Source organism: Hyla sarda, chromosome 5 (genome assembly GCF_029499605.1).
Source record: "Hyla sarda isolate aHylSar1 chromosome 5, aHylSar1.hap1, whole genome shotgun sequence".
Lineage (NCBI taxonomy): Eukaryota > Metazoa > Chordata > Amphibia > Anura > Hylidae > Hyla > Hyla sarda.
This window is the reverse complement of record NC_079193.1, coordinates 287,229,082-287,251,195: the sequence shown is the minus strand read 5'-3', so window position 1 is coordinate 287,251,195 and position 22,114 is coordinate 287,229,082. Positions and strand designations below refer to the sequence as shown.

The following is a 22,114-nucleotide window of genomic DNA, read 5'->3' as shown; positions in this document are numbered from 1 at the left end:
TCATAGATCTGAAAAATTATGAGAAAATGCTAAACAAAATATCAATATAAGCATACTTTCCTAGTATGTTAACACAAGATACCGTATTTATCGGGGTATACCACGAACCGGCCTATAACACGCACCCTCATTTTACCAAGGATATTTGAGTAAAAAAAGTTTTTTACCCAAATATCCATGGTAAAATGAGGGTGCGTGTGTGCGCGTGTATACCCCAATACACCCCCAGGAAAGGCAGGGGGAGAGAGGCCGTCACTGCCCGCTTCTCTCCCCCTGCCTTTCCTGGGGTCTAGAGCCCTGCTGCCGGCCCTTCTCTCCCCCTGGTTATCGGCGCCGCTGCCCGTTCTGTCCCCCTGACTATCGGTGCCGGCGCCCCATTGCCAGCGCCGATAGCCAGGGGGAGAGAAGCGGCGCCGACAGCCAGGGGGAGAGAAGGGGCAGCGGCACCCATTGCCGGCGCCACTGCCCCGTTGCCTCCCCCCATCACCGGTGGCATAATTACCTGGGTCGGGTCCGCGCTGCTGCAGGCCTCCGGCGTGCGTCCCCTTCGTCGTTGCTATGCACGTCATGCGCTGCGCCGTGCAGCGCATAGCAACGACGCATGGGACGCACGCCGGAGGCCTGCAGCAGCGCAGACCCGACCCCGGCATCAGGTAATTATGCCACCGGGGATGGGTGTAGGCAACGGGGCAGCGGCGCCGGCAATGGGTGCCGTTGCCCCTTCTCTCCCCCTGGCTGTCGGTGCCGCTTCTCTCCCCCTGGCTATCGACATCGGCAATGGGGCGCCGGCACCGATAGTCAGGGGGACAGAACTAGGGATGCACTGATATATCGGCGGCCGATACATATCGGCCGAAAATAGCTATTTCGGCAAAATGCCGAAACAACTAAAAATCTGCCGGTAATGACCCACCTCCCCTGCCCGCCCACAGCACAAGTTACAAACACTGCCAGTGGCAGAGGCACTCGTGGGGGGTGCAGGGGGGGCCGGCCGCAACATCTGGGGGGGGGGGGGTTGCGCTCTCGGGGATAGGATTAGGAATACTTCTTTTTATGTGCCCGGGCCGGCTCCAGTGTGTGGCTGCAGGCGTGGGCCGGCCAGCGCATATAAAACCTAATACTGTATACTAAAAACCACGGGGCCTCCAGCTGTTGTGAAACTACAACTCCCAGCATGCCCGGACCGGCAAAGGCTGTCCAGGCATGCTGGGAGTTGTAGTTTCACAACAGCTGGAGGCCCCCTGGTTTTTAGTATACAGTACAGTATTAGTTTTTATATGCTCTGGTCGGCCCCCGCCTGCAGCCACACACGGGAGCCGGCCCGGGCACATAAAAATAAGTATTCCTAATCCTATCCCGGACATCCCTGTGTCCCGAAAAATCTTTTCGGGACATAAGGATGTCCGGCGGTCACTCACCATTCCCCGGCGTCCTCCTGCGATCCTCCTTCGGTCCTTTGCTTCTCCGCCTCTATGATCGTACGCACGGGACGTCACTGACGTCCCGTGCGTACAACCATAGAGACGCAGGAGAACCGCAGGATCGTCGCAGGAGAACGCACGCCGGCCGGGGCCTGGTAAGTGACCGCATCATCTTCTTCAGTGTTCCGGTCATCGCTCCTCCGGTCCCGGCACCTACTGCTATGGTCCATAGGCCATAGCAGTAGATGTGACCCCGGGCCGGAGGAGCGGTGACCGGAACACTGTGGGGGCAGCAGTACAGACATACAGCCTCCAGCCATACACTGTATATGGCTGGAAGCTGTATGTCTGTGGGGTGGAGGAACTGCTGACCTAATGTGGGGGGGGGGAGCTGCCTACAAATGTGTGTGTGTGGGGGGGGGGAGCTGCCTAATATTGTGGGGGGGGGGGAGCTGCCTAATATTGTGGGGGGCTGCCTAATATTGTGGGGGGGGAGGAGCTGCCTGATATTGTGGGGGGGGGGAGCTGCCTGATATTGTGGGGGGGGGAAGCTGCCTGATATTGTGGGGGGGGGGGAAGCTACCTGATATTGTGGGGGGGGGAAGCTGCCTAATATTGTGGGGGGGGGGGAAGCTGCCTGATATTGGGGGGGGGGGGGGGGGAAAGCTGCCTGATATTTTGGGGGGGGGGCTGCCTAATATTGTTGGGGGGAGCTGCCTAATATTGTTGGGGGGAGCTGCCTAATATTGTTGGGGGGGGCTGCCTGATATTCTGGGGGGGGAGCTGCCTACAAATGTGGGGGGAGCTGCCTAATATTGTTGGGGGGAGCTGCCTAATATTGTTGGGGGGAGCTGCCTGATATTGTGGGGGGGAGCTGCCTGATATTGTGGGGGGGGGGGAGCTGCCTACAAATGTGGGGGGAGCTGCCTAATATTGTTGGGGGGAGCTGCCTAATATTGTGTGGGAAATGCTGACCTAATGTGAGGAACCTGCCTACTATTGTGGGGGAGCTGCCTACTATTGTGGGGGAACTGCTGACCTAATGTGGGGGGAGCTGCCTAATATTGTGTGGGAACTGCCTACTATTGTTGGGGGGAGCTGCCTACTATTGTTGGGGGGAGCTGCCTACTATTGTGGGGGAGCTGCCTACTATTGTGGGGGAGCTGCCTACTATTGTGGGGGAGCTGCCTACTATTGTGGGGGAGCTGCCTACTATTGTGGGGGAGCTGCCTATTAATGTGGGGGAACTCCCGACCTAATGTGGGAGAGCTGGCAATCTAATGTGGGGGAATCTAATGAGCGGAGCGCTGCATTTTACCAGAAGACGGGGAGAAGTCATTTTCGGTATCGGTTTAGGCCGGACATTTTTTTTTTATTTCGGTTTTGTTTCGGTTCTGAAATTTCCATTTCGGTGCACCTCTAGACAGAACGGGCAGCGGCGCCGATAACCAGGGGGAGAGAAGGGCCGGCAGCAGGGCTCTAGACCCCAGGAAAGGCAGGGGGAGAGAAGCGGGCAGCGACGGCCTCTCTCCCCCTGCCTTTCCTGGGGGCGTATCGGCGTATAACACGCACATAGACTTTAGGCTAAAAATGTTTGCCTAAAAAGTGTGTGTTATACGCCGATAAATACGGTATGTTTTATTTTAGTGTCTACTTTTTAACCTTTAGGAATAGTTAGTTGATGACTTTAACCCCTTTAATGACCAAGCCCATTTTCACCTTAAGGACCAGGCCAATTTTATTTTTGCGTTTTAGTTTTTTCCTCCTAACCTTCTAAAATCCATAACTCTTTTATATTTCCATCTACAGACCCATATAAGGGCTTATTTTTTGCGTGACCAATTGTACTTTGTAATGAAACCCCTCATTTAACCATAAAATGTACGCCTACCCCAAAAAAATTTTTAGGGAGGAAATTTAAATGAGAACCAACATTTTGCACATTTTGGAGGGTTTTGTTTTCACACAATACACTTTACGGTAAAAATGACATGTGGTCTTTATTCTGAGGGTCAATACGATTAAAATTATACCCATGGCTAGATACTATTATTTTTGTACCGCTTAAAAAGATCAAAAACTTTTTGTACAAAATCAGTAATCTAAAATCGCCCTATTTTGACCACCTATATATAACTTTTTCATTTTTCCGTATATAGGGCGGTATGAGGGCAAATTATGCTTTTTGGGGGTAAAATGGGAAAAACTGACAATTTTCATTTTTATTGGGGGAGGGGATTTTGCAAATTTTTTTACTTTTTTATTTTTACATTTTTCAACTTTTTTTTTTACACTTTTTATCTCCCCATAGGGGACTATCTATAGCAATCCTTTGATTGCTAATACTGTGCAGTGCTATGTATAGGACACAGCACTGCTCAGTATTATCGGTGATCTTCTGCTCTGGTCTGCTCGATCGCAGACCAGAGCAGAAGACCCCGGGAGATGGGCGGAGCCAGGTGAGGGGACCTCCGGCCGCCATGCTGGATGAACGGATCGCCGTGGCAGCGCTGCGGGCGATCCGATCATGCAATCAAAGTACCGCAATGCTGCAGATTCCGTAATCTGTATTGATCACGGCATCTGAGGGGTTAATGGTGGACATCCGCGCAGCCGCGGATATTGGCCACTACGGGCGGGTCCCCGGCTGCGAGCAGCCGGAACCTGCCGTGTATGACACGAGCACCTTTCCGATGCTCGCGGTCATACACAGGACGTAAATGTACATCCTGGTGCGGGAAGTCCCGCCAAACCAGGACGTACGTTTACGTCCGTGGTCGTTAAGGGGTTAAAAGAAAGGTTCCACAGCTGGTCTAAGAAATCTTCCCACTATGACCATTCTGTTCATTTCTCAAAATAATAAGTAGATGGCAGGATACACTTGAAGGGTGCTCCAGTAAGAAGGAATTATCTCCTATACCAATGGTCTTCAACCTGCGGACCTCCAGATGTTACAAAACTACAACTCTTAGCATGCCCGGACAGCCAAAGTCCGGGCATGCTGGGAGTTGTAGTTTTGCAACATCTGGAGGTCCGCAGGTTGGAGACCACTGTCCTATACGCTGATAACTGCTATATTGGCTGAGGTCCACAATCACTGCTAGGAGGTAAAGTGATGAAACTACTCCATTCAAAGACAGTGCATAGACTTTCAGTGGAGCAGCAGGGTATGTGCTTGACCTACGCTGCATTCAAACTCCTCCTACCCAGGTTTTTTTTTTTCAATTTAATTTAATTTATTTTATTTTTTTTTTTAAATGTTGGGGGGGGGGGGGGGTTAGTGGTGAACCCAGTGGTCTTTTCGCCATCCGTCTAACAGCTATTACCTATCCAGTGGGTATGTGATCATTACTTCTAGCCAGAATACTATTTAATCTTTCTCACATGATGTTATTGTCACCAAGAATAGGTAATCATTTACCTTCTCAGTTTACACTGCATTTTTGCTAAAAATGAAAACAGCTGAAAGGTGGCAATCCTATAGAGGTGTACAAAGCAGAATTATTTTATTGATCCAGCATTATACATTAATGTGCATGCATTATTGGAACCTATTAAAGCACACATGTACATTGCTTCATAGGTAAATGGGATCTATAGGTCACTTATCCAGAACAAAATCCATTTATTTAGGGAGGTAAATTAAATTAGTTTAGAGTCTTTTACATGATATGGGCATAAAACAGATTTATTCATGTGCAGTGCATGTAAAAGCTCTTTAAAGGGGTACTCCGCTGCTCAGCTTTTGGAAAAAACTTCCGAACGTTGGAGCCAGCATCTCGTGATGTCATAGCCCCGCCCACTCATGATGTCACGCCCCACTCCCTCAATGCAAGTCTATGGGAGGGGGCGTGACAGCTGTTACGCCTCTCCCATAGACTTGCATTTTGGGGGACGGGGCGTGACTTCATGAAGGGGGTGGGGCTATGACGGCACGAGCTGCTGGCTCCAGCATTTGGAACAGTTTGTTCCAAATGCTGAGCAGCGGAGTACCCCTTTAAAAGCACATGATGGCAGATATTGATCTCCAGGCCCTTTTCTATCTATGCACATAAGGCACAGCATGCATAATGCAATTCTGCTCTCCTCACATTGCTTAATACCGTATGTTACTCAGCAACGACTGAAGCAAAGGAGGGCGGAGCTAATATGACATGGCTGGAGCAATTCTGAATTCTGGGATGATGCAACAATAGATAGATCCCACCAACCCGACCAAAGTGATGTACACAAGGGACCCTGGAAGTATATATGTACAGTGCATAGTGAAAGTATTCGGCCCCCTTGAACTTTTCGACCTTTTGCCACATTTCAGGCTTCAAACATAAAGATATAAAACTAAAATTTTTTGTGAAGAATCAACAACAAGGGCGACACCATCATAAAGTGGAACGAAATTTATTGGATATTTCAAACGTTTTTAACAAATAAAAAACTGAAAAATTGGGTGTGCAAAATTATTCAGCCCCCTTAAGTTAATACTTTTGTAGCGCCACCTTTTGCTGCGATTACAGCTGTAAGTCGCTTGGGGTATGTCTCTCTCAGTTTTGCACATCGAGAGATTGAAAGTTTTGCCCATCCCTTCTTGCAAAACAGCTCGAGCTCAGTGAGGTTGGATGGAGAGCGTTTGTGAACAGCAGTTTTCAGTTCTTTCCACAGATTCTCGATTGGATTCAGGTCTGGACTTTGACTTGGCCATTCTAACATCTGGATATGTTTATTTGTGTACCATTCCATTGTAGATTTTGCTTTATGTTTTGGATCATTTTCTTGTTGGAAGACAAATCTCCGTCCCAGTCTCAGGTCTTTTGCAGACTCCATCAGGTTTTCTTCCAGAATGGTCCTGTATTTGGCTCCATCCATCTTCCCATCAATTTTAACCATCTTCCCTGTCCCTGCTGAAGAAAAGCAGGCCCAAACCATGATGCTGCCACAACCATGTTTGACAGTGAGGATGGTGTGTTCAGGGTGATGAGCTGTGTTGCTTTTACGCCAAACATTACGTTTTGCATTGTTGCCAAAAAGTTCGATTTTGGTTTCATCTGACCAGAGCACCTTCTTCCACATGTTTGGTGTGTCTCCCAGGTGGCTTGTGGCAAACTTTAAACAACACTTTTTATGGATATCTTTAAGAAATGGCTTTCTTCTTGCCACTCTTCCATAAAGGCCAGATTTGTGCAGTATACGACTGATTGTTGTCCCATGGACAGAGTCTCCCACCTCAGCTGTAGATCTCTGCAGTTCATCCAGAGTGATCATGGGCCTCTTGGCTGCATCTCTGATCAGTCTTCACCTTGTATGAACTGAAAGTTTAGAGGGACAGCCAGGTCTTCGTAGATTTGCAGTGGTCTGATACTCCTTCCTTTTCAATATTATCGCTTGCACAGTGCTCCTTGGGATGTTTAAAGCTTGGGAAATCTTTTTGTATCCAAATCCGGCTTTAAACTTCTCCACAACAGTATCTCGGACCTGCCTGGTGTGTTCCTTGTTCTTCATGATGCTCTCTGCGCTTTAAACGGACCTCTGAGACTATCACAGTGCAGGTGCATTTATACGGAGACTTGACTACACACAGGTGGATTTTATTTATCATCATTAGTCATTTAGGTCAACATTGGATCATTCAGAAATTCTCACTGAACTTCTGGAGAGAGTTTGCTGCACTGAAAGTAAAGGGACTGAATAATTTTGCACGCCCAATTTTTCAGATTTTTATTTGTTAACAAAGTTTGAAATACATTTTGTTCCACTTCATGATTGTGTCCCACTTGTTGTTGATTCTTCACCAAAAATTACAGTTTTATATCTTTATGTTTTGAAGCCTGAAATGTGTCAAAAGGTCGAAAAGTTCAAGGGGGCCGAATACTTTCACTATGCACTGTATATCAGAACACAAATCTACTATACTTTAGTGATGAAAGTGTGTTTCTGCAGAATCCATATTACGATTTACTGCTGCCTCTAACCTGTGACTGCTTTCCAACTGACTAAAAGAGTAAAGAGTTAAGGCTAAGTGTACGCATGGAGAACATTTAAATAAATGTTATCTACATTCTTGAGAAAATTTCTGTACAAAATTTAAACAGAGTGCAGATTTTTTAGAAGGGTAATCCTGGGATTTAAAAATGTTTTATTAATTGCTAGGATGGTCTGCTAAAAGTAAACAACACTTTCCTATCCTAGTGACATTTGGTACCTCATTGCTTCCTGCTTGTACCTGTGTCCAAGATGATGCTTCGGAGCAGGACATTTCTGTTCAGCCAATCACTGGCTGCAGCAGTGTCCGTTCTCTGCCAGTGACTGAGCAGACAGGTCCTGCTCTGACGCATTGTCTTAGAGGAAACTAAAAGTGGGGAGCAGTAGGGGACAGGCCAGGAGCATCAGTGGACTGGGGTATGTATTTGATATATATTTTGCAGCCCCCACCAACAAATAAGTCCCAGAACACCCCTTTAAATCTGCAGCATGTCAGTCTCTGTTACGAATTTTTCAAAATTGCATGAGTAGGAAAGATGAAGTTCAGAATCAAACCCATTGTTGCTGCAGATTTACTTGTGGATCCAGAACATAATTTTGGTCTGTGTACACCCGGCCTTCGGCGCTGATGTGCTGCATGACATGTGACCACTGCAACGAATTACAAGCTCTAGTTGTCACATGAGTGGACATGTTATCACTGGCCAGGGACACACAACCATGGGCACCACCATTACCTCAGCAAATCCACAACATGTAAACTAACCCTAATTTTCTTGTTAGTATTAAACGTCTCAAAAAATGACAAATGATAATGCAGTTTTTATTGTGTTTGTTAGTAATGCTTTTTTTCTCCATTTTAAGTTCTTCTGGGTTTGCACATAGTCTGATTCTTGAGCTTAAAGAAAAGCTTCAGCAGGAGAAACAGCTGATCACCGAGCAACTTGACCAGCAGGAAAGGAAAAAAACTGAAGAAATGCAGAACCTCAGGATCTCCCTTATAGCAGAACAACAGGTTTGTAACAACTGGTTGTATTCCTATAAAACACACTGTGGCTGGAAACACATATGCCATTATTAATGATGTTTGATGTTTTTATTCCTTTTAATAACGTGCTTGCCATACTTATTTTAGCTTTATTACTGGATGTCTTTCAAAAGTTAATGTTTAGCGACAGCATAACTGTACGTCATGGTTTAAAGTGCCTTTTTCCTTGACAAACTCCCCTCTTCTAAAAATTGAATAATATAGTGTAGAGACGCCCCCCACAGGTAACATCCAGTTTGGTAATGGACAACTTTTGTGGCCAGATTGCTATCCCCCCACTATAAAAATTTATTGAAGTTACGTAATTGTTCCCCAAAATGGTGATATGAGAAAGTACAACTTTTCCTCCAAAAAAAAAACCCTCATACAGCTGCAACAGAAAAATTATGGTCCCTGGATTTGAAGGAGTCCATAATAAAGCCACCATACACAATTCAGATGCAAATAAATGTTGAAAAAGTTAATAAATTCTTTTATTTTCTACTATTGGATTGCAAAAGGTGACAACCATTATCGCTTTTGATGGTGGCATGTAAAGGGTTAAACTTCTGGGATTAACCTTTGCGTGCAGGAGAAATCATGCCCGCATTAGATGAACTGTAACTTCATGATCTTGCTCTTGGCCCCCGCCCCCTCTTGTCTCTTCATAAATGTGCAGAGGGCAGAAGTAAGCATCGGGGACCAGAACAGGTCATGCTATGTTTACTCCTCAAAATGTCTGCACATAAAATCTTTGTGTGGACGTTCTGGAGACTTCTAGGACCGCACGGGAATGCGCTGTCTCAGACAAATTCCGAGGTGTGAACATGGCCTAAGAGTTTTTCAGCTCCCTGGACAACCCTTTGAAGTCTGATCCAGGTAGTTGCAGGCTGGTGTCAGTTGTAACCTACAGCTTACACCCGCCAGGTATAGAGCGAGTGTTCACAATGAAATCAAAAAAAGTTCTGTATTTGCAAGGAATAGTCTATAAAAAAAAATCTTTATTTTTTTTCAAACTGTATTTCTATTTGTTTCTCATAGACAAATTTTAACACCGTTTTAACAAGAGAGAGGCTTAAAAAAGAAAATATAATTGATGAACTGAAGGAGAAGCTGAAGAGTGTTACACAACAACAGGAAAGAGATAAAGGTAAGTAGTTCATTTACTGGAGAAAAACACCATCCTAAACTACAGCTGTAGTGATAAACTAAAACCATGTAATACAGTTGAGAAAACCGGTGTCTTGTTCATTTCTCCCCATTGAAAACACATGCATGCCCAGCTGAGCCAACTGGTCATGAATAGCTGTCAACCAGATTTTATGGAGTTAAGCCACAAGTTATCTACAGTAAAGTATATGGCCACCTTACTGGTAGAATGCAATCTGCTATTTTCTATTAACTCCTGTTGTCTACATAGTCTACTCATTGGATTTGTAACTTTTAGTCTAAAAACATTGGAATTTCTGCTGCAGGATTAGGTGAAACATAAAATCCTACCTGCTGTCTCCTATCCTACATATTACAAGTGTTCTATTTCTCCCCATGCACACTCAACTTGTCTTTCTACAAGAAAGTAACCCACCTTCTGTCCACTTTTTCCTTTATTTTCTTTTTTTGATGGCTATTGAAATGACATGGCCTGTGTAACCATGTTTCTTATAAGGCCATTCTTTAACGTCACCACTTAAAGGGGTACTCCACTGCTCAGCGTTTGGAACAAACTGTTCCGAACGCTGATGCCGGCGCTGGGAGCTCGCAATGTCATAGCCCTGCCCCCTCATGATGTCACACCCCTCCCCCTCAATGCAATTCAATCCCATAGACTTAGAATGAGGGGGCGGGGCGTGACGTTGTGGAGGTGGGGCTATGATGTCATATGCTGCTGGCTCAATCATTCAGAACAGTTTGTTCTAAATGCTGAGCAGCGGAGTACCGCTTTAAACTATGGCCTTTATTGTATCCATTATTAGCTATAGCCAAAGGATAACTGCAGCACACCAAATGTATAAACCAAAAAAGTGGTAGTTTATTCCATAGTGCAGAAAATGCAGACAATGGTCCAGTAGCCTTACACTACCTTTCTCAAGTAGTATTAACTATAGTTATATTGTTCATTCTGGAGAGCCATAGGTGCTGATCTAAGATACAGTCAAAGGCTGTGACATCAGACGTCATGATTATACATGAGCATTCACATGAGTAACTATGGTTTCAATATATACAAACCATTGTTTCCCATATATACAATTTGGCTTTAGTATATCCTATCATTTCTGTCTAAAATATTACCAATAACCCGTTAACTTATTGATGTTATTTATTTCTCATACACTATTTACAGTCAGCTTGTAGATGATCTATGATATGCGTGCAAATTTTCCTTTCTTCAGTCATCTTCAGCACAGCCAGTCTATTTATCTGCATAGGCACGTGCCACATTTCCACCACGTTAAAGATTTTGATTAACACTTTACCAGCCATTTCAATTACTGCCAGTTTTTTTTCCCCTGAATATCATACAAAAGGATAAATCTCCATTACAAAGCTCTTGTTAAAAAGTACCTCTTGTTAAAGGAGATCTTGTTAAAGGAGATCAGTAGTACACATTTTTTATAATCCCCTGTGCCCAGGCTGCAAAAAGTAACAAGACAAACTTTAACTCACCTTCCGACTTTCCCCCGTTGCGCTGTTACCTGTGTCTCGTTCCTCTGGTGCAGCCGGCTTCTTTCTGCTTCCTGGGGATGGTGACTCATACTGCGCTCAGCATATCGCCGGCTGCAGAGATGTCCCCCCTCGGCCGGTGATAGGCTGAGTGTACTGTCATGAGTGTAAGGAGCCTGGGGATATCGCTGCTGCTGGCGATACACTGAGCACACTATGAGTCATCATCCCCAGGAAGCAGGAAGAAGCCGATCACCGGAGGAACGAAACACCGATAACAGCGCAACGGGGGAATGTCAGAAGGTGAGTTAAAGTTTGTTTTGTTACTTTTTGCTGCCCAGGCACATGGGATTATAAAAAATGTGTACCGCAGATCTCCTTTAAATTTTATAATCCTCCCAGTTCATTGCCTCCATCATGATAAACCACCCCTGCCTTTATTCTTATTATTTTTTAGTTTTCTACCTTGATATTGCTCTGTATTTTCTGCTCAATCAGATTCAAAGACTGGGAAGGGGGTGTTCCGCAGCAGGTGTGACATAATCTAAAGCCATACAGGGGAAAACTGCCTCCCTCAATCTGCTATACACAGCCCAGAGCAGTTCAGTGTGTGAGATGAGCTATGATTGGATAAGAGTGCACCCCCCCCCCCCCCCCCCCCTCCTCAGCATTTCCTGATTTTGGAGTCCAAAGTCTGCAAAAGATGGGGGAAAATGTGCACTGGACAAGTAAGGAGACACCTAGTGACAGCTTTTTTTTTAAACACAAATAAAACATAGAATAATAGATTTTTTACACAATGTACATTAGAAAGATTTTTTATTTACCATTAGAAGTGCAATAGCAAAATTAGTTTTCATGAGAGTGCCCATTTAACTCTTGTGTTACTGTACCTTTCTACATCTCTAGTGTAATTAGCTGTCTCTCTCCTCCATAAAGATGGCCAAACAGGGTTTTATTTTTTAATAACCGTTGTTGGAAATTTTGTTTAGAATTTATTTTTAAATTTGCTTTTCGATAAAAAAATATATATTTTAAAGTGAACCTGTCAGGTGATTTATGCTACCCTATCTGACAGTAGCATGTGGATGGGATTTCTGAGTAAAAGCAGAGAAAACCTGACAGGACTCCTGGGGAACACACCCAGTGACCCCAGTGCTGACTCCGCCCACACTGGATGATTGACAGTTCTTCCCAGTGTTAACGTGTACAGAGAAGGCTGCTTTTACTCAGAAATCCTGCTGCAAATCATCTAAAAATACCACAAAACCCAGCTTCTCTCTCTATATCATACTCTGCTTTTAGTTAGAGCAATAGAATCACTTGACAGGTGCACTTTTAAAGCTCTCGAGTTATTTCTCCCTTATATTTTTTTTATTCTGTTTATCTTTTCAGTTACACCTGTTTTTCCCTCAACATTTTCTGAAAGTGTCAATAAATGACTGCTATTAGTAGTGTAAGCAAAGTGTCAATGCATGACAGAGAGAAAAAAACAACAGTACCCTCTACAAGGAGAGAGACTTTTGCCATTTCCCTTTATCACAAAATGTAAAAGATTTTTTTTCTCTCTTAAATGGGCACTGTCAGATATAAAAACTTTTGATATGTTGTAAAGCATGCAAAACCAATAGGTTTTGCAATTGCTTTCATTCAAACATTTTCAGTATTTCCTACTGAAAAAGGCGGTCAAGGAACTGATTCCCCACCCCCCACACCCGCCTCCTGGCATACGTTCTAGTCCTACTGTGTCCACTTGTCATCATCTACGTCATGGACCCACTTCATGATTGACAGGTCTGCAGATCTAAAGCTGCTGTTTGTGTGCTCCTGTGGAGAGAAGTGCGGTGGGGAGTTAGGCTAGGTTCAGACTACGGAATTTCCGACAGAAATTCAGTCGTAAAATTTCAGTCAGAAATTCCGCTTGCTAAAATGTCTAGTGTAGTGAATGGTTTTCCTTTCACAAATACACACTTCGGAATTTGTGAAGCGGAAAATCCGCTTAGTAAATCCGCTTAGAAATTTCCGCCTGAAGAAAGGCGGTGCAGTTTCTTCAGGCGGAATTCTTCGCGGAACACATTGCAGTCTATGGGAGACTGCAGTGTCCGTGCGGTCCTAGCACCGACTTATTCAGTCAGCGCAGGCGGAACTCAGAATCTTCTGCCCGGAGATTCCGTAGTAAAAGAAATTTTCTGCCCCGAGATTCCGTAGTCTGAACCTAGCCTTAGAAGCATACTACTCTCGGCTCCCTCACTGTCTGTTGTGTGAAGAGAAGGGGGGGGGGGGGGGGGCAGCACACTGCTGCCATGACTGAGCAGGAGACAGAAGACTGAATGGAGGATTTCTTTGTTTAAAAAGTAACTGTCCCTGTATATATATATATATATATATATATATAGATATATATATATATATTGTAAATTTAAGTAGCCGTATTAGTCCAATGATGCAGATGCGAATCAAAAAATGTTGCAGTATCTTGTAATACCTTTTTTATTGGACTAACAGAATTTTGTAGAGACAAGCTTTCGGGATTCCTCCCTTTTTCAAGTCCAATTTGAAAAAGACTTGAAAAAGTGAGGAATCCTGAAAGCTTGTCTCTACAAAATTCTGTTAGTCCAATAAAAAAAAAAAAAGGTATTACAAGATACTGCAACATTTTTTGATTTGCATCTATATATATATATATATATATATGTGTGTATGTGTATATATCTATGTATGTGTATATATCTGTGAATATATGAAGTGAGTGTGTGTTTGTTACAGGGGTACTACAATCACATGCTTCCAGCTGTTGAAAAACTACAAATCCCAGCATGCCCGCACAGCCGAATGATGTGTGGGCATGCTGGGAGTTGTGGTTTTTCAACAAATGGAGGAACACAGCCTGAAGCAACACTGCTGAAAATCAGTTTTACCAATCATATGTTTCCAGCTGTTGCAAAACTACAACTCATAGGATGTGTGGGCATGCTGGGAGCTGTAGTTTTGCAAAAGCTGTGAGCACACAGTGTGTTTATAGCATAAAACCAGAAAGGAAAGGGTTACCGCTCCCAGAGCAGTAAGGGGGGGTGGTATTCACAATGATGATCCGCCCCCATGCTTTAAATGAAAAGTAAATAAAGTGAATTCTAAGAGAAATATAGGTCATAGACACATAAAGATTACATGTATATGATCAGGATGAGATACTGAGCAACATATAATTTTTTTATTTATTTTTGGTGATCTGACAGGTACGCTTTAAATTATCCATATTACAGCTGTGAAATCTCCACAATAATGCAAGTACAACATAGTTATCGGTTGACCTTAGGAAGGTAGCGATAATTGTATTATGGAGTGTGACATAATGTGAATATAATTGTAAACTTTCTGGAACCTGCATCACAATTCTAAAATAGATTATGTAACTGCACAGAAAACATTCACATTGCATGTGGAATAAGGTTAAAAATGTTTCATTCTTGAGCGGGTCATTAGATAATATCAGTACAGATAACTGGAAAAAAGGGAGACAGACAAGTGAGATTTTATAATGTTCACCATGGATTTGGTCATCTCATCTTTATATTATAAAAGAAAGAAACATAAAGTACAGTACAGTCAAGGCAATGGAGCATATACACTGATCAGCCATAACATGATAGGGTTTTTCTGTCCAAAAACTATTGATGATCTATTCACAGTAAAGGCCATGAATAGTTCATCAGTGGTGTGCCGATGTCAGACGGCTGGAAATAAAATACTTTATGGGAGCTGGAATCCTAGAGTGGTTATTGGTAACTGCAGAGCAGCTCCCTTTGAAGTGAATAATAGTTCCTCTGCAGCTACCCAGTTCCACCTTTACAAACTATTTTTGAAGCTGAGGGTTCCACTCTCCTTATATTGTTTATATCTGGACCGCATCATTGCTAGTCAGCTGAAGACAGCTGATATTCTGTGGACAAGCCACCAGTAGTTTTTGTCTTGAAAACCCATTTATAACTGGCCTTATGCTGGTAAAACAGCTCTGACTCTTAGGGTGCGTTCACACGGAGTAATTCAAGAGGAATTTACTCAAGTAATTCCTCTTGAATTCTCCGCTCCAAATTAATTCACATCTCCTCTGCCCATTGACTTTAATGTTTTGTCCGCTGTCCTGTTCACACTGCAGAAATTCTGCTAGCGGAATTCCGATGCTGAATTCCGTTCCACTTGAAAAATGAGCATGTTCATTCTTTAAGTGGAATCCGCTAGCAGAAATCAATAGAAGTCAATGGTAAAAAAAAAATCCCACCCGACATTGTTTTCGCGCGGAAATGGCTAAAAACCCCTTCACTTCTTTCTCCCCCATTTCCGCATGAATTCTGTGCAAATTGCGTGCAAATTTCACGCGAAAATAAAATTCTTTTTTCCGCCCGTAAATTTTTGGGCGTGAATTCCTCTTGATTTACTCCATGTGAACGCACCCTTAACCCCTTAAGGATCCTTGACGTACGCGTACGTCATGACACCCTGGTACTTAAGGACCCATGACGTACGCGTACCGGGCGGGGATCGGACCGGGATGCCTGCTGAAATCATTCAGCAGGCATCCCGTGCAAAGGTCCAAGGGGGTCGCCCCATGTCGGCGATCGTGGCAAATCGCAAGTGAATTCACACTTGCGATTTGCGCGATTACGGGTCATTACGGGTCTATGGTGACCCGGTGACCCGGAATAGAAGGGGGATCGCAGGTGTCCATGACACCCACAACCCCCCTGAAGAGATAGGAGTGAGGTGGCAGGGGTGCCACCCCTCCTATCCCTGCTATTGGTGGTCTAGACGAGACCACCAATAGCAGATCGGGGGCGGGGGGGTTACTTTCGTTTTCCCCGTCCTGCCCACCCACAATAGGCGGGGCAGGACGGGGAAACCCGACAGGGACCGGCGCCGAAGATCCACTTACCGATCCGGAGGCTGCGGGCGGCGACAGAGACCGGCGGGCGGAGACGTCATGCAGCTGGATCCTACGGAAGCCGGTGAGTTGCCTAGCGACATCTGGACTGTACAGTCTGAGACCACTACATGGTCTCTAACTGTAGCCCTCCAGATGTTGCAAAACTACAACTCCCAGCATGCCCAGACAGCTGTTTGGGCATGCTGGAATATGTTGTTTTGCAACAGCTGGAGGGCTATAGTTTGAGACCACTATATAGTGGTCCCTAAACTGTAGCCCTCCAGATCTTGCAAAACTACAACTCCTAGCATGCCCTAACAGCTGTTTGCTGTCCGGGCATACTGGGATTTGTAGTTTTGCAACAGCTGGAGGACCACAGTTTGGATATCACTTTGCAGTGGTCTCTAAAAATGTAGCCCTCCAGATGTTGCAAAACTGCAAATCCCAGAATGCCCAAACAGCTGTCCCGGCATGCTAGGAGTTGTAGTTGCCTACCTCCAGCTGTTGCATAACTATATCTCCCAGCATGCCCTTTGGTGATCAGTACATGCTGGGAGTTGTAGTTTTGCAACAGCTGGAGGCACACTGGTTGGAAAATACTGAGTTAGGTAACAGAACCTAACTGAAGGTTTTCCAACCAGTGTGCCTCCAGCTGTTGCAAAACTACAACTCCCAGCATGCACGGTCTGTCAGTACATGCTGGGAGTTGTAGTTTTTACACTTACATGCTGGTGTTGCCCCATACTTTATTTTCACAAGCGTTAAAAGGAAAAAAAGACCCCCAAAATTTGTAACGCAATTTTGCCCGAGTACGGAAATACCCATATGTGGGCGTGAAATGCTCTGCGGGCGCACAACAAGGCTCAGGATGAAGAGCGCACCATGTACATTTGAGGCCTAAATTGGTTATTTGCACAGGGGTGGCCGATTTTACAGCGGTTCTGACATAAACGCAAAAAAATTAATACCCACATGTGACCCCATTTTGGAAACTACACCCCTCACAGAATGTAATAAGGGGTACAGTGAGCATTTACGCCTCACAGATGTCTGACAGATTTTTGGAACAGTGGTCCGTGAAAATGAAAAATTGTATTTTTAATTTGCGCAGCCCACTGTTCCAAAGATCTGTCAAACGCCAGTGGGGTGTAAATACTCACTGCACCCCTTATTAAATTCTGTGAGGGGTGTAGGGTCACATGTCCCCCCCAATAAAAATTAAAAATGTATTGTATGGCAGTGTTTCCAAAACGGAGCCTCCAGCTGTTACAAAACAACAACTCCCAGCATTTCTGGACAGCCTCTGACTGTCCAGGCATGCTGGGAGTTTAGCAACAGCTGGAGGCACCCTGTTTGGGAATCACTGGCATAGAATACCCCTATGTGCACCCCTATGCAATCCCTAATTTAGTCCTCAAATGCGCATGGCGCTCTCACTTCAGAGCCCTGTCGTATTTCAAGGAAAAAGGTTAGGGCCACATATGGGGTATCAACAGGTCGTGTTTTCTGGATGTTCTTAGTCTTTCACAGGTTATATAATTATGGTCAGTGCATCAGGCATCACCACAGTTATATCACCTGTGAAAGACTAAGGAAATCCAGAAAACATGACCTGTTGGGGGTACTTGAGGACCGCGTTTGGGAAACACTGGTATAAACCCTCTGAACAGAATGAGACTAAACAGCCCCTTTCAATCATAGCCAGCATTAATATTTTCAGCCAGATGTGGTACAGTAGCTCTGTGGGATTGGACCAGACGTGCTATTTTTATGCTTCTCACGTGCATGTGAGCCCGGGGTGGCTGTAAACCTGTTGCTTACTTTCTGGCCGTCCTTTCTTAGACTACTTTGGGTAGGTACTAAACACTGGATTTTGGAACCCCCAAAAATATTCAGTTTTGTAAGTTGTATCCTTACACTTGCCCATTTCCTGCTTCCAACACATCATTATCAAGAACCAACTGTTTCCTTGCCGAGTAATAGATCACATTATTTGACAAATTCCAACCTTATGAGAGAATCGGTTTTATTCATGTCACCTGTCTCCTAGTTTTTATGTTATGGCCGATATGTAGAGTAGAATTGCTGAACAAGTGAGCTCCCCAAGAGCTCAAAAAACAAACATAGCCTTAAAGGGGTACTCCACCCCTAGACATCTTATCCCCTATCTAAAGGATAGGGGATAAGATGTCTGATCATCTGATCATGGGGGTCCAGCTGCTGGGACCCCTGGGATCTCTGTGCAGCACACAGCGTTCTTTTAGATCGCTGGGTGCGGGTGGCTGGGGTCGTGACCTATGTCACACCATACCCACTCAATGCAAGTCTATGAGAGGGGGCGTGGCGGATGTCATGCCCCCTCCCATAGACTTGTATTGAGGTGGTGTGGCCGTGATGTCACGAAACCCGCCGCCTGCTCCAATCATTCAAAATGTTCTAAACGCTGGGGCAGCGGAGTACCCCTTTAATATAAAGAAATAAACTTTTTAACGTGTACCTGTCATTTAAAAAAAACTTTTGACATGTCAGTGATGAGTTCCTCACAGATCAGGAGAATGAGCCAAGAGAAGAGCACTTCACTCCCTGGCTCACAGTAATCTTCGACCAGCTTCATTGGACAGCCCAATAGACTTCTAACAGGACAATCCAAAGAAGCTGGATAGAGATAGCTTCTAGGCGGGTAGTGAAGCACGCTTCTCCCCTCTCTCTCTCCATATCAGTGGACATCTAAGCACTAAGATCTCAGTCGATCAAAACTTTTGACATGTCTCTGTGAGATGTCAAGAATATTATTATTATTTTTTTTTTTTAAATAACAGGTACCCTTTAATGGCAGAATAGGAACTAACCTTTAACAAGAATATATGGCTTAAGAACCTCTAGTGTGTTAACAGTAAATGAGTAGATAATAAACAGCCTCTGGATCAATACATTACTTACTATTCATTCATACTAATCCAAGGAATACATAATATGATACATAATATGGCACGTGGCCATGGAGATCCACATCCTTGATTGACCTTCATGAATTGCTGGAAAATTATATAAACCTCACATTCGGCAGATACTTTCTTTTATACTAAAGGTGTGTGAAGCAATTTTTTCACCCATATTTACTGTTTTTTTCTGCAGATTTAATTGAAACACTGTCTGAGGACCGTGCGCGTTTACTGGTGGAGAAGAAGAGACTTGATGAGGAAGTTTGCAAGTTACGGAGTTTTGTGTCTTCGTCTCACACGGCTCCTGCCCCTGAGCCTATCGGAGCTATTGTGCCTGAACTTCCTTGTGAAGACGAAGAAATTAGCATGGCAGCTGTTCAGTAAGTGTAGACTTGGTTTTCGGCTAAAATGTTTTAACAGTTTAAACTTTTTGCTCTTTGGTTACCTACAGAGCGACACATTGAAGGCCCTACAAAGAAGATAGATGTCTTGCTTTTACTATTGTATGAAATTTTTTATTTCCTTTCTGTTCACATCTAACTGCTGTGTAAATAGGCTGGTAGTATGTATATTGTTCAAGACCAACCAAGAAAAAAGCTAAAATTTAACAACTTTTATTGAATACAGTTAAAACCTATAGTTACTATAAAATGGATACAGAGTCACGGGTCTACAATACAGAAAGACTCTAACCAGGGTCGATCCCCTATTTAACACCCTCACTAAACCCATTAGGGTTTAGTGAGGGTGTTAAATAGGGGATCAGACCTGGTTAGAGTCTTCCTGTATTGTAGACCCGTGCCTCTGTTTCCATTTTATAGTAACTATAGGTTTTAACTGTATTCAATAAAAGTTTTTAAATTTTAGCTTTTTTCTTGGTTGGTCTTGAGTTAGTAATGAGCTAAATTGGATTTGTGGTCCATATATCAGTGATTTGTAGTATGTATGCTGTTGTCTAGTGTTTTTTTTTTTTTTAGATCTATATGGAGTGCAGACTATTAAAAATTATGCCTTTGACGTTTTAGGGACATAAGAAATAAACCACTTGCTCACAAAGATTTTCATTCCATTTTTTTTTTCTTTCTTTTAAAAATAAAAAAATAAAAAAAATTGATTTTTTAAAAATAAAACTTGTTATAGTATACAAATTTTGTAGTTCTGAGACCATACTATTAATAATATCATAATGGCATTTATCATTGATGAAATGGACCCACACATACACGCACACCAAGAAAAAATGATAATACATAAATGTTATTGTATATCTACTAGAAAAAATACAACTTGTCCAGCGACAAAACAAATTGTCACAAAGATATGTTAACAGTAGAAAGTAATAAGTTATGGATGTCAAAATGTGGTAGGACAAAAGATTATTACGGTATTATTACATTTATCTTTCCGCCATTACAATAATTAAAGAAATAGTCAGTGTTCTTATTTGTAATAAACTTTATAATGGTCTGAAATACTATTTTTTTTATTTCCCAAGACTCAATAGTTATACCACAAGGATTCATGAAAACCGTTTGCCACAGTCACCTAATGTTGTAATGGACTATGTTCATTACACAGGATTGTATGAAAATGCTAGTTCCCCCACTGCTCATTACTGATAGTCGTATGTGATGACTCAAAGTCCATGACAGCGCCAAATGTCTGTGGCAGTCACCACCTATCCTTGTGACATCACTATATTGCCTACTATGTATGTTTTTGTCGTTTTCAGCTTTAAATTTACGTCTGCTTTTTTTTTTTTAGTGATGTTCCATTGTCAGAGGAAAAACAAAAGATTATGCTGCTGGAGAGAGTAAGTATCAGTCTTCTTGTTGAAGTCTCATTGCTTGTGCAGTAACTGAGCATAGCCTTTTTATTGTATAACATGTATAGTTTTGTGTCAATTGAACCACTGTCCAGCATACTGTCTAGGGTTCTGTTACTGTACCATACCAGCAGCAGTAAAGCGAGTGAGCACATTTATTTTTTTACAGTCCAATAGCTCATAGAAAAATTATGCCCATGTAACAGGACTTGCACTGTATTTAGCAGCTGGACAAAATTCTTACACTTTGTCATGCTTAGTGCAGGGACTAAGGGGAGTCTTTCATATATGTCCTTTGAAAATTGAGCACCTCTTTAGACAGTGAAAACTAAATTTGCTTTCTTTTGGCTTACTCTTATGCCAGTAATGTGTGACAAAAAAATGGTTGACACACTTGACCCCTTAACTACATAGGACGTAAATGTATGTCCTGGTGCCCTGGTACTTAACGCACCAAGATGTACATTTACGTCCTGTACATGACCGCGAGCACCAGAGCGGTGCTCGTGTCATGCTTGGCAGGTCCCGGCTGCTATCAGCAGCCAGAGACCCGCTTGTATTGGCGCACATCAGCCATTGCGCTGATGTGTGCCATTAACCCCCATCTGCAGTAGTGCGGTCTCTAAAATAGATGATCGGATGACCCGCAGCGCTGCCGCGGGAATCTGTTATCCATAATGGCGAACAGAAGACCCCTCACCTGCCTCTGTCAGTCTTCACGGGTCTTTTGCTCTGGTCTGAGATCAAGCAGACCAGAGCAGAAGATAACCGATGACACTGATCAGTGCTATGCCCTATGCATAGCACTGAACAGTATTAGCAATCAAGTGATTGCTATAAATAGTCCCCTATGGGGACTATTAAAGTAAAAAAAAAAAAGGAAATAAAATGTGAAAAATCCCCTCCTCCAATAAAAATGTAAATTGTCACTTTTTCCCATTTTACCCCAAGAAAGTGTAAAAAAATTAATTAATAAACATATTTGGTATCACTGCGTGCATAAATGTACAAACTATCAAAATATAATGTTATTGATCCTGTACAGTGAACGGCGTAAACAAAAAAAAAAAAATCCCAATTGCTGCTTTTTTTGTCACATAATATTTTTTTTTATTATTCAAAGTTTCATTTATGCAAATGAGGTATCAAAAAAAAAGTACAGATCACGGCGCAAAAAAATTAGCCCTCATAAACGAAAAATTTTTAAAGCTGTAGGTCGTCAAAATAGAGGGATTTTAAACTAGTTACTAATTTGATTACAAAGTTTGAGATTTTTTTAAAGCGGTACAATAATTAAAAAGCATGTAATCATGGGTATCATTTTAATCGTATTGACCT

The 22,114-nt window shown here is 43.3% G+C and overlaps 1 protein-coding gene across 3 annotated transcripts in view; it reads left to right on the top strand.

Moving 5' to 3' along the window:
- The window catches only part of RB1CC1 (RB1 inducible coiled-coil 1), a 153,615-nt gene that overhangs the window by 99,899 nt on the left and 31,602 nt on the right, over window positions 1-22,114 (top strand). For all 3 annotated transcript variants that reach the window (XM_056521914.1, XM_056521912.1, XM_056521913.1), the window contains exons 15-18: window positions 8,262-8,412; window positions 9,466-9,574; window positions 19,145-19,331; window positions 20,716-20,764. In XM_056521914.1, the coding sequence (XP_056377889.1) occupies window positions 8,262-8,412; window positions 9,466-9,574; window positions 19,145-19,331; window positions 20,716-20,764 (496 nt within the window). The remainder of the gene's footprint in view (window positions 1-8,261; window positions 8,413-9,465; window positions 9,575-19,144; window positions 19,332-20,715; window positions 20,765-22,114) is intronic.